At 38.4% G+C, this 14,758-nt stretch overlaps 1 protein-coding gene across 1 annotated transcript in view; it reads right to left on the bottom strand.

The window, feature by feature from the left end:
* LOC121386642 (integrator complex subunit 10-like) overlaps positions 1 to 14,758 on the bottom strand; it is a 39,583-nt gene that overhangs the window by 22,303 nt on the left and 2,522 nt on the right. The window contains exons 3-7 of the mRNA XM_041517613.1: positions 7,022 to 7,125; positions 5,254 to 5,393; positions 4,539 to 4,620; positions 4,069 to 4,215; positions 2,491 to 2,656 (exon numbers count right to left, since the gene is read on the bottom strand). Coding sequence (XP_041373547.1) covers positions 2,491 to 2,656; positions 4,069 to 4,215; positions 4,539 to 4,620; positions 5,254 to 5,393; positions 7,022 to 7,125 — 639 coding nt within the window. The remainder of the gene's footprint in view (positions 1 to 2,490; positions 2,657 to 4,068; positions 4,216 to 4,538; positions 4,621 to 5,253; positions 5,394 to 7,021; positions 7,126 to 14,758) is intronic.

The raw sequence follows: 14,758 nt of genomic DNA, 5'->3' as shown, positions 1-14,758 counted from the left end.
ACACCAACAGAGCACATTGAGTAATTAATCATGGGCCATTTGATGTCAAACATTTGGTCATTCTGACAGTCATCAGCAGAAACCTGCTACATTTTTCCTAATGCAGCAAGGGATCTTTTATATGCACTTTTCCACGGATTTTTGTGTTTTTTTGTCTGTATTTTTTAACTCACCTGTGGTCTCTAATTGCAGCATTGCAGAATTTAACCACCTTGATGGATGTGCAAATTATACAACGCTGCAATCAGGGGCTGAGGGTAAGTTAAAAAAATAAAGCACCAGTAATTAGTAGTAAAGTATTTGTTAAACGATTATTGTGTATAATTAGAGGTTTTATGTACATTAAACCAGACCTCACCATTTAAGAGGAGCTATTTCTTTTGATCACTCCCCCAACACTAATTCATGGAAAGTAATTTTTAGCTACTCTTAGCATGTGAATTCACATATTAATAAGTATGGCAATATCTTAAAGGGCTCCCAATAATCTAACTGAGTGGTGCACTTAATGCTTCCTGCTAAGGTCTGATCTTTAGGATGTTAAACGAGCCTCCATTTCATATCATGTTTATGTTCTGAGTGAAATAATGTTCAACTGTCACAAACTTTAGCGAGTGACAATGAAAATATTTCATGAGGGACATACACGTGATATGAAATGGAGGCTCGTTTAACATCTTATTTATTACCCATACTCGTCCTTAATTTATATCATTCAACTTGTTTGCTGGACGTTTCTGTAAGGTTGTAGTGCGCCAATCGATGACGTCATCATGCGACGTCGAAGTGTTACGTCCCGCTTGGCGTTCTAGTGGGACGTATCACTTTGATATGTACTAAGATATTTTTAACCATATGGGTAATAAAAATTGATTCAGAGCCATTCATAGAAGGTATACATGACTATAGTTTGTATTTGAGTTAGACTAATTTAGACTTAGTGAAGAGGTCTGACTCCATCTCACAGCCCAGGTGACTGCTGAGTTACATAGACTCAGTGAAAAGGTCAGACTTACTTAGACTTAGTGAAGAGGTCAGACTTACTTAGACTTCGTGAAGAGGTCTGACTCCATCTCACAGCCCAGGTGACTGCTGAGTTACATAGACTCAGTGAAGAGGTCAGACTAATTTAGACTTAGTGAAGAGGTCTGACTCCATCTCACAGCCCAGGTGACTGCTGAGTTACATAGACTCAGTGAAAAGGTCAGACTTACTTAGACTTAGTGAAGAGGTCAGACTTACTTAGACTTCGTGAAGAGGTCTGACTCCATCTCACAGCCCAGGTGACTGCTGACTTACATAGACTCAGTGAAGAGGTCAGACTAATTTAGACTTAGTGAAGAGGTCTGACTCCATCTCACAGCCCAGGTGACTGCTGACTTACATAGACTCAGTGAAAAGGTCAGACTTACTTAGACTTAGTGAAGAGGTCAGACTTACTTAGACTTAGTGAAGAGGTCTGACTCCATCTCACAGCCCAGGTGACTGCTGACTTACATAGACTCAGTGAAGAGGCCTGACTTACTTAGACTTAGTGAAGAGGTCTGACTTACTTAGACTTAGTGAAGAGGCCTGACTTACTTAGACTTGGTGAAGAGGTCAGACTTACTTAGACTTGGTGAAGAGGTCTGACTCTATCTCCCAGCCCAGGTGACTGCTGACTTACTTCGACTTGGTGAAGAGGTCTGACTCTATCTCCCAGCCCAGGTGACTGCTGACTTACTTAGACTTGGTGAAGAGGTCTGACTCTATCTCCCAGCCCAGGTGACTGCTGACTTACTTAGACTTGGTGAAGAGGTCTGACTCTATCTCCCAGCCCAGGTGACTGCTGACTTACTTAGACTTGGTGAAGAGGTCTGACTCTATCTCCCAGCCCAGGTGACTGCTGACTTACTTAGACTTGGTGAAGAGGTCTGACTCTATCTCCCAGCCCAGGTGACTGCTGACTTACTTACACTTGGTGAAGAGGTCTGACTCTATCTCCCAGCCCAGGTGACTGCTGACTTACTTAGACTTAGTGAAGAGGTCTGACTTACTTAGACTTAGTGAAGAGGTCTGACTTACTTAGACTTAGTGAAGAGGTCTGATTTACTTAGACTTGGTGAAGAGGTCTGACTCCATCTCACAGCCTAGGTGACTGCTGACTTACTTAGACTTAGTGAAGAGGTCTGACTCTATCTCCCAGCCCAGGTGACTGCTGACTTACTTAGACTTGGTGAAGAGGTCTGACTCTATCTCCCAGCCCAGGTGACTGCTGACTTACTTAGACTTGGTGAAGAGGTCTGACTCTATCTCCCAGCCCAGGTGACTGCTGACTTACTTAGACTTGGTGAAGAGGTCTGACTCTATCTCCCAGCCCAGGTGACTGCTGACTTACTTAGACTTAGTGAAGAGGTCTGACTTACTTAGACTTAGTGAAGAGGTCTGATTTACTTAGACTTAGTGAAGAGGTCTGAATTGATCTCCCAGCCCAGGTGACTGCTGACTTACTTAGACTTGGTGAAGAGGTCTGATTCTATGTCCCAGCCCAGGTGACTGCTGACAAGCTGTAGGAGTCTAAACAAGCCGGACCAGGGATCTCCGATCTGACTCTCGCGTGCCAGGAGACCTGGAATCGCTGGGGACTTCTTACAGGACTTGGATGGAGATAGTAAATCTGGAATACATGACATGACATAACTAAGAAAAACAAAAAGGAAGAAACAAAGAAACAAAGAAAGGAAGAAAGAAATGTTTTATTTAATGATACACTCAAAACACCTTTTATTTACGGGGTCGGACATATGGTTAAGGAATTCGTTAGAGTAGAGTGCAAACCTGCTGATGCCACTCATCATGTACCATCTCACAGACAGACAGCACATACCATGGCCTTTATTACTCCAGCTGCACATTCACTTCAATTTATTTTTGTGCTTATATCCAAATAAGGTTCAAGCACGCTGTTCTGGGCACACACCTTAGCTATCTGGGCTCTCTGTCCAGGACAGTGAGTTAGTTGTTAGTTGTTAGTGGTTAGTGAGAGAGAAGAGTGTGTAGTGGCCATACACCTACCCATTAAGTCATTAAAACTCGCTCTGGGTGGGAATCGGTTCCCGGGCTGAGAACCCTGTACCAGGCTGAGAACCCTGTACCTACCAGCCTTATATCCGATGGCTTAACCACGACACCACCGAGGTCGGTTAAACCAGTTGCACAGTACTGGTCTGAATAAGAAACAGCCCATCACTGATGGGGATGGATCCTAAATTGACTGCACATCAGGTAAGCACTTTAAACCACTCAACTACCACATGTCCTAAAGTCCGAACCAACTATGATAAATTGCTCTCCTACCTTAATTTTTTGTTAGATTTTTACACACATTTTGTTCAAACAGAAATCTTGAAAAAAACATTACAATGATACAGATTCCACATGCTAGTTGATAATTATGTCACCTATATCGACAATGATGATCGCATAGGGCAAAAAGCATGTCATTTTGTACCAGCTGCCATTTTGCCATTTTATAGAATACTCTCCAAGAGGGGTGAAAGGATATAACATAATCTAAGAATGACATAACGTATTTTGATATAAAAGCAAACATAATGATGTCATATTAAAAAAATATATATAACGTTTGTTTTGTTTAAAGATACCACTAGAGCACATTGATTTCATATTAATTATGTCACATAATTTGCAGACTTTCACCCCTCTTCAAAAGTATTCCATAAAAAAGTAAAATGGCAGACGGTAGAAAATTGCATGTATTTTGATTAGCAGCAAGGGATCTTTTATATGCACCATCCCACAGACAGGATAGCACACACCACGGCCTTTGATATACCAGTCGTGGTGCACTGGCTGGAGCGAGAAATAGCCCAAGGGGCCCACTGATGGGGATCGATTCCAAACCGACTGTGCATCAAACGAACGCTTTTACCACTAGACTACGTCTCACCCCCGAGGGGGTTCAAGTCACCTCAGACGAGCATCTAAATCCTAGCCCTAAACCAGTACAAGCTGGATGAGTGGGCGGTGGATGAGGAGGGGATGGGAAGCTATATTTTACCAACAAACCTGGTGACAGGGGGGTATCTGAACTAGCTGGCTGGGTGATGTAACTGACATAGAATTCGATCGCCCTCTGTAGCCAGGTGTAAAGCTGGCAGGGTTTCATATCGAGATGTCGCCCCTTCTCAAGAATCAGCGGCAGTGTGTCACACACTGAAACAAGAAAAACATGTCAGGCATACAATACCTCAGCCATTTTACACAACACTGTTATTTAAAAACACATTATGGAGAGGGGCAAGGAGAGACAGAGGGATACGGTGAGAGAGAGAGAGAGAGAGAGAGAGAGAGAGAGAGAGAGAGAGAGAGAGAGAGAGAGAGACAGAGACAGAGACAGAAAGAGGAAGGGAGTGACAGAGAAAGAGGAAGGAAGACAGCTAGGGAGGCAGAGAAAGGAGAAAGAGATTAGGGTAGGGGATAGAGAGAGAGGGAGAGAGAGAGGGTGGGAGACAAGCTGGTTTTTCCAAAGTACTCACCCAGTAGCTTCCTGTAACAGTTGACTGGGCTCATCATGGCTGCCTTTTTCTCCTCCACAGACAACATCTCCACAAGCTTTAGCTGAAAGACGAGGAGCAGGCTGTTTGCTATCTTTCAATGTTTGAAAACGTAAACAGCTATATCTACTGACACAGTGAGGTGTATACTTGTAAAAAGGTGTTCACTTTCAATGTTTGAAAACGTAAACAGCTATATCTACTGACACAGTGAGGTGTATACTTGTAAAAAGGTGTTCACTTTCAATGTTTGAAAACGTAAACAGCTATATCTACTGACACAGTGAGGTGTATACTTGTAAAAAGGTGTTCACTTTCAATGTTTGAAAACGTAAACAGCTATATCTACTGACACAGTGAGGTGTATACTTGTAAAAAGGTGTTCACTTTCTTTTAAAGTAGGAGGCCGAGAAAAGTAAATACATGTGTAGCTCCATCTGCTGTTTTGTTTAAAGATACCACTAGAGCACATGACATAAATAAATACCCCCATTGAATAAATGAGTAAATGTTTATTGACACCACAATATGAAAAATAAATTGTTTATTATGTGTCAAACAAAGGCAAGTATGTAATTAAAACACAGACTAAAGAGCATTACAAAAATATAAATATTATAGGTAAGTATATTAAAATTAATAATAAAACATTGAAACTCAAGTTAACACAAGAAATACATATATTTTTATTTGATACCCCATGTTCCGAGACGAGGTCGGGGAATTTCTTCATGGCCAATAACAAAAGGCGACATCTTTCCAACACATCGACAATCTTTTCTGCTACATTCAGGAGCATTCGACACTGGATGTGTGTCGGAATTGCAGCAAATATTTCTGAAATAAATTTGTGGAGAATTACTCATTGGTCAGGTTTTGAGCTTGAAGTGAAAAAAAAAAAGTATGACAAATCCTATTAAAATTAACAATAGACATGGGTAAAAAAAATAATTAAGAGTAATATCTATGCAATTACCTCCCCTGAACACACAAATACAGCTGTAATTACCCAGCTACTCCCAGTTGGGTTGTCAAAGTGTGTAATTACCTCCCCTGAACACACAAATACAGCTGTAATTATCCAGCTACTCCCAGGAATCTCAGTTGGTTTGTCAAAGTGTGTAATTACCTCCCCTGAACACACAAATACAGCTGTAATTATCCAGCTACTCCCAGTTGGTTTATCAAAGTGTGTAATTACCTCCCCTGAACACACAAATACAGCTGTAATTACCTACTACTCCCAGGACTCTCAGTCGGTTTGTCAAAGTATGTAATTACCTCCTCTGAACACACAAATACAGCTGTAATTACCCAGCTACTCCCAGTTGTTTTGTCAAAGTATATAATTACCTCCCCTGAACACACAAATACAGCTGTAATTATCCAGCTACTCCCAGTTGTTTTATCAAAGTGTGTAATTACCTCCCCTGAACACACAAATACAGCTGTAATTACCCACATACTCCCAGGACTCTCAGTCGGTTTGTCAAAGTGTGTAATTACCTCCTCTGAACACACAAATACAGCTGTAATTACCCAGCTACTCGCAGGACTCTCAGTCGGTTTGTCAAAGTGTGTAATTACCTCCCCTGAACACACAAATACAGCTGTAACTCCCAGGACTCTCTGTCGGTTTGTCAAAGTGTGTAATTACCTCCTTTGAACACACAAATACAGCTGTAATTACCCAGCTACTCCCAGGACTCCCAGGACTCCCAGTTGGTTTGTCAAAGTATGTAATTACCTCCCCTGAACACACAAATACAGCTGTGATTACCCAGCTACTCGCAGGACTCTCAGTCGGTTTGTCAAAGTGTGTAATTACCTCCCCTGAACACACAAATACAGCTGTAATTTCCCAGCTACTCGCAGGACTCCCAGATGGTTTGTCAAAGTATGTAATTACCTCCCCTGAACACAAATACAGCTGTAATTACCTCCCCTGAACACACAAATACAGCTGTAAGTACCCAGCTACTCCCACTTGGTTTGTCAAAGTGTGTAATTACCTCCCCTGAACACACAAATACAGCTGTATTTACCCAGCTACTCCCAGTCGGTTTGTCAAAGTGTGTAATTACCTCCCCTGAACACACAAATACAGCTGTAATTACCCAGGTACTCCCAAGACTCCCAGATGGTTTGTCAAAGTGTGTAATTACCTCCCCTGAACACACAACTACAGCTGTAATTACCCAGCTACTCCCAGGACTCTCAGTCAGTTTGTCAAAGTGTGTAATTACCTCCCCTGAACACACAAATACAGCTGTAATTACCCAGCTACTCCCAGTTGGTTCATCAGACTACTTCTACACTTTACTCTGGTCACAAAGACACCCCCCCCCCCCCACACACACACACTCCTGCCTCCCTCCACTAATTAAATTTCTTCACATATGCATGTAGTAGCATTGATAAACAAAATATATGTTTAAAATCAAAACATAAACTTGTAAACACACCTGTAAGGAAACTTGTTTTTGGTTCTACACCATCTGCCTGCAGGGTAGCCAGTATTGTATGTACCTCTGCCCACAGGTAACTCTCATTGGGAAAATTCTTTAACCTGCAAAACAAACAGCCAATAATTTACACACACACAAGCACACACAAGCATGCATTCATGTGCACGGTGACATACTACTACTTATGTAACTACACACATACTAAGGGACGGGTCATAGACCAGTCGTAAAGCTTTCTCTCGATGCACAGTCCGTCTGGGATCGATCTCCGTCGGTGGGCCCATTGGGCTATTTCTTGTTCCAGCCAGTTCACCACAACTGGCATATCAAAGGCTGTGATATGTACTACCTTGTCTGTGGGATGGTGCATATAAAAGATTCCTTGCTGCTTTACGAAAAAAGTAGCCCAATATCTGTGTGGTCCTTAACCATATGTCTGGGGCTATATAATTGAAAAATAAAATGTGTTGAGTGCATCGTTAAATAAACCATTTCCTTCCTACCTTACACATACTATTGAAAGGTCTACTCCAGTATGGATGATCAACAACACTTTATTACACATACTATTGAAAGGTCTACTCCAGTATGGATGATCAACAACACTTTATTACACATACTATTGAAAGGTCTACTCCAGTATGGATGATCAACAACACTTTATTACACATACTATTGAAAGGTCTACTCCAGTATGGATGATCAACAACACTTTATTACACATACTATTGAAAGGTCTACTCCAGTATGGATGATCAACAACACTTTATTACACATACTATTGAAAGGTCTACTCCAGTATGGATGATCAACAACACTTTATTACACATACTACTGAAAGGTCTACTCCAGTATGGATGATCAACAACACTTTATTACACATACTATTGAAAGGTCTACTCCAGTATGGATGATCAACAACACTTTATTACACATACTATTGAAAGGTCTACTCCAGTATGGATGATCAACAACACTTTATTACACATACTACTGAAAGGTCTACTCCAGTATGGATGATCAACAACACTTTATTACACATACTATTGAAAGGTCTACTCCAGTATGGATGATCAACAACACTTTATTACACATACTATTGAAAGGTCTACTCCAGTATGGATGATCAACAACACTTTATTACACATACTACTGAAAGGTCTACTCCAGTATGGATGATCAACAACACTTTATTACACATACTATTGAAAGGTCTACTCCAGTATGGATGATCAACAACACTTTATTACACATACTATTGAAAGGTCTACTCCAGTATGGATGATCAACAACACTTTATTACACATACTATTGAAAGGTCTACTCCAGTATGGATGATCAACAACACTTTATTACACATACTATTGAAAGGTCTACTCCAGTATGGATGATCAACAACACTTTATTACACATACTACTGAAAGGTCTACTCCAGTATGGATGATCAACAACACTTTATTACACATACTATTGAAAGGTCTACTCCAGTATGGATGATCAACAACACTTTATTACACATACTATTGAAAGGTCTACTCCAGTATGGATGATCAACAACACTTTATTACACATACTATTGAAAGGTCTACTCCAGTATGGATGATCAACAACACTTTATTACACATACTATTGAAAGGTCTACTCCAGTATGGATGATCAACAACACTTTATTACACATACTATTGAAAGGTCTACTCCAGTATGGATGATCAACAACACTTTATTACACATACTATTGAAAGGTCTACTCCAGTATGGATGATCAACAACACTTTATTACACATACTATTGAAAGGTCTACTCCAGTATGGATGATCAACAACACTTTATTACACATACTATTGAAAGGTCTACTCCAGTATGGATGATCAACAACACTTTATTACACATACTATTGAAAGGTCTACTCCAGTATGGATGATCAACAACACTTTATTACACATACTACTGAAAGGTCTACTCCAGTATGGATGATCAACAACACTTTATTACACATACTACTTGAAAGGTCTACTCCAGTATGGATGATCAACAACACTTTATTACACATACTATTGAAAGGTCTACTCCAGTATGGATGATCAACAACACTTTATTACACATACTATTGAAAGGTCTACTCCAGTATGGATGATCAACAACACTTTATTACACATACTATTGAAAGGTCTACTCCAGTATGGATGATCAACAACACTTTATTACACATACTATTGAAAGGTCTACTCCAGTATGGATGATCAACAACACTTTATTACACATACTACTGAAAGGTCTACTCCAGTATGGATGATCAACAACACTTTATTACACATACTACTGAAAGGTCTACTCCAGTATGGATGATCAACAACACTTTATTACACATACTACTGAAAGGTCTACTCCAGTATGGATGATCAACAACACTTTATTACACATACTATTGAAAGGTCTACTCCAGTATGGATGATCAACAACACTTTATTACACATACTATTGAAAGGTCTACTCCAGTATGGATGATCAACAACACTTTATTACACATACTATTGAAAGGTCTACTCCAGTATGGATGATCAACAACACTTTATTTTTTACACACCTACACACATACTACTGAAAGGTCTACTCCAATATGGATGATCAACAACACACTTTACACACACATACTACTGAAAGGTCTACTCCAATATGGATGATCAACAACACACTTTATTGAACACATACTACTCCAGTATGGATGATCAACAACACTTTATTATCAACAACACAATTTACATACTACTCCAAAGGTCTACTCCAGTATGGATGATCAACAACACACTTTATTACAACACATACTACTGAAAGGTCTACTCCAGAACGGATGATCAACAACACACTTTATTACACACATAGTCTATCCAATATGGATGATGATACTATTGAAAGGTCTACAGTATGGATGATCAACAACACACTTTATTACTACCAAAGTCTACTCCAATATGGATGATCATGGATGATCAACAACACACTTTATTACTATTGAAAGGTCTACTCCAGTATGGATGATCAACAACACTTTATGGATGATACACATACTATTGAAAGGTCTACTACTGAAAGGTATGGATGATATGGAACACTTTATTATCTACTGAAAGGTCTACTCCAATATGGATGATCAACAACACACTTTATTACACATACTACTGAAAGGTCTACTCCAATATGGATGATCAACAACACAATACTACTATTGAAAGGTCTACTCCAATATGGATGATCAACAACACTTTATACACACATACTACTGAAAGGTCTACTCCAATATGGATGATCAACAACACACTTTATTACACATACTACTGAAAGGTCTACTCCAATATGGATGATCAACAACACACTTTATTACACACATACTACTACTGAAAGGTCTACTCCAGTATGGATGATCAACAACACTTTATTACACATACTACTGAAAGGTCTACTCCAGTATGGATGATCAACAACACTTTATTACACATACTACTGAAAGGTCTACTCCAGTATGGATGATCAACAACACTTTATTACACACATACTACTGAAAGGTCTACTCCAGTATGGATGATCAACAACACTTTATTACACATACTACTGAAAGGTCTACTCCAATATGGATGATCAACAACACTTTATTACACACATACTACTGAAAGGTCTACTCCACAACAACACATTACTACTACTGATCTACTACTACTACTGAAAGGTCTACTCCAATATGGATGATCAACAACACACTTTATTACACACATACTACTGAAAGGTCTACTCCAATATGGATGATCAACAACACACTTTATTACACACATACTACTGAAAGGTCTACTCCAGTATGGATGATCAACAACAACACTTTATTACACACATACTACTGAAAGGTCTACTCCAGTATGGATGATCAACAACACTTTATTACACATACTACTGAAAGGTCTACTCCAGTATGGATGATCAACAACACTTTATTACACACATACTACTGAAAGGTCTCCTCCAATATGGATGATCAACAACACACTTTATTAAAACACATACTACTGAAAGGTCTACTCCAATATGGATGATCAACAACACACTTTATTACACACATACTACTGAAAGGTCTACTCCAATATGGATGATCAACAACACACTTTATTACACACATACTACTGAAAGGTCTACTCCAATATGGATGATCAACAACACACTTTATTACACATACTACTGAAAGGTCTACTCCAATATGGATGATCAACAACACTTTATTACACACATACTACTGAAAGGTCTACTCCAATATGGATGATCAACAACACTTTATTACACACATACTACTGAAAGGTCTACTCCAATATGGATGATCAACAACACTTTATTACACACATACTACTGAAAGGTCTACTCCAATATGGATGATCAACAACACACTTTATTACACACATACTACTGAAAGGTCTACTCCAGTATGGATGATCAACAACACACTTTATTACACACATACTACTGAAAGGTCTACTCCAATATGGATGATCAACAACACTTTATTACACACATACTACTGAAAGGTCTACTCCAATATGGATGATCAACAACACACTTTACTACACACATACTACTGAAAGGTCTACTCCAATATGGATGATCAACAACACACTTTATTACACACATACTACTGAAAGGTCTACTCCAATATGGATGATCAACAACACACTTTACTACACACATACTACTGAAAGGTCTACTCCAATATGGATGATCAACAACACACTTTATTACACACATACTACTGAAAGGTCTACTCCAATATGGATGATCAACAACACACTTTATTACACACATACTACTGAAAGGTCTACTCCAATATGGATGATCAACAACACACTTTATTACACACATACTACTGAAAGGTCTACTCCAATATGGATGATCAACAACACACTTTATTACACACATACTACTGAAAGGTCTACTCCAATATGGATGATCAACAACACACTTTATTACACACATACTACTGAAAGGTCTACTCCAATATGGATGATCAACAACACACTTCCAATATTACACACATACTACTGAAAGGTCTACTCCAATATGGATGATCAACAACACACTTTATTACACACATACTACTGAAAGGTCTACTCCAATATGGATGATCAACAACACACTTTATTACACACATACTACTGAAAGGTCTACTCCAATATGGATGATCAACAACACACTTTAACTACACACATACTACTGAAAGGTCTACTCCAATATGGATGATCAACAACACACTTTATTAAAACACATACTACTGAAAGGTCTACTCCAATATGGATGATCAACAACACACTTTATTACACACATACTACTGAAAGGTCTACTCCAATATGGATGATCAACAACACACTTTACTACACACATACTACTGAAAGGTCTACTCCAATATGGATGATCAACAACACACTTTATTACACACATACTACTGAAAGGTCTACTCCAATATGGATGATCAACAACACACTTTATTACACACATACTACTGAAAGGTCTACTCCAATATGGATGATCAACAACACACTTTATTACACACATACTACTGAAAGGTCTACTCCAATATGGATGATCAACAACACACTTTACTACACACATACTACTGAAAGGTCTACTCCAATATGGATGATCAACAACACACTTTATTACACACATACTACTGAAAGGTCTACTCCAATATGGATGATCAACAACACTTTATTACACACATACTACTGAAAGGTCTACTCCAATATGGATGATCAACAACACACTTTATTACACACATACTACTGAAAGGTCTACTCCAATATGGATGATCAACAACACACTTTATTACACACATACTACTGAAAGGTCTACTCCAATATGGATGATCAACAACACACTTTACTACACACATACTACTGAAAGGTCTACTCCAATATGGATGATCAACAACACACTTTATTACACACATACTACTGAAAGGTCTACTCCAATATGGATGATCAACAACACTTTATTACACACATACTACTGAAAGGTCTACTCCAATATGGATGATCAACAACACACTTTATTAAAACACATACTACTGAAAGGTCTACTCCAATATGGATGATCAACAACACACTTTACTACACACATACTACTGAAAGGTCTACTCCAATATGGATGATCAACAACACACTTTATTACACACATACTACTGAAAGGTCTACTCCAATATGGATGATCAACAACACACTTTATTACACACATACTACTGAAAGGTCTACTCCAATATGGATGATCAACAACACACTTTACTACACACATACTACTGAAAGGTCTACTCCAATATGGATGATCAACAACACTTTATTACACACATACTACTGAAAGGTCTACTCCAATATGGATGATCAACAACACACTTTACTACACACATACTACTGAAAGGTCTACTCCAATATGGATGATCAACAACACACTTTACTACACACATACTACTGAAAGGTCTACTCCAATATGGATGATCAACAACACACTTTACTACACACATACTACTGAAAGGTCTACTCCAATATGGATGATCAACAACACACTTTACTACACACATACTACTGAAAGGTCTACTCCAATATGGATGATCAACAACACACTTTATTAAAACACATACTACTGAAAGGTCTACTCCAATATGGATGATCAACAACACACTTTATTACACACATACTACTGAAAGGTCTACTCCAATATGGATGATCAACAACACACTTTATTACACACATACTACTGAAAGGTCTACTCCAGTATGGATGATCAACAACACACTTTATTAAAACACATACTACTGAAAGGTCTACTCCAATATGGATGATCAACAACACACTTTATTACACACATACTATTGAAAGGTCTACTCCAATATGGATGATCAACAACACACTTTATTACATACTTATTCAATCTTACTCTAGTGATAAAGACATTTTCAAACTGTGTGATAGAATTTATTTTGTATCGCATATATGTGCGATATGGATCGGGACTTTTAAATGTGGAATTCCCTTTTTATTTTTACTGAGTTAGCGCCTTTTAGTTACTGACGTCATATATGATTTACAAATTACATCACATCGTATTTGAAACATTACGCAAGGCTGCCGCAGCGTATAATTCTTAATGTTAAGTAAATCCATGAAAAGAGTACTAATCATAGATTTAAAAAAGTGTTGTTATGACGCTAAATTAAAAATTGTTTTTGTAAAACATAAAAGAAGGTATGTAATAAATACAGAACTTCACATACATGTACGTTGTTTTCGCTTCCTTTTTATTGCACTCGTTTATTTTGCACACGAATATACCAAACTTGTGCAATAAATAGGAAGCAAAAACAACGTATGTGAAGTTCTGTATATGAATATACTGTACAGACACCAATATCTTAAACAGGAAAATGTGTTTAATATGGAAATCTAGTTGTTTAAAGAGCTCTATTTGTTGGAAACATCTTACAACATTTGTCAGAAAACTCATACGTAATTATTCTGACTTTTCTTGCCAAGTTTTGCCACAGGTAATCCACTCAATGGTATAGTGGTTATGCCATCAGTCTTAAGGGTGGTAGGTATTGGGTTCGCACCTTGGTATTGGCTCCCACCGACAGTGGGTTTAATAACTCAATGAGTAGGTGAAAAGCCCTACATCGACATCTCTCGCACTAACCACTAACAAATAACCTAT

This window comes from Gigantopelta aegis, chromosome 12 (assembly GCF_016097555.1).
Source record: "Gigantopelta aegis isolate Gae_Host chromosome 12, Gae_host_genome, whole genome shotgun sequence".
NCBI classification, from domain to species: domain Eukaryota; kingdom Metazoa; phylum Mollusca; class Gastropoda; order Neomphalida; family Peltospiridae; genus Gigantopelta; species Gigantopelta aegis.
Note: the sequence above shows the minus strand (reverse complement) of the source record. Positions and strands in the feature narration are given on the sequence as shown.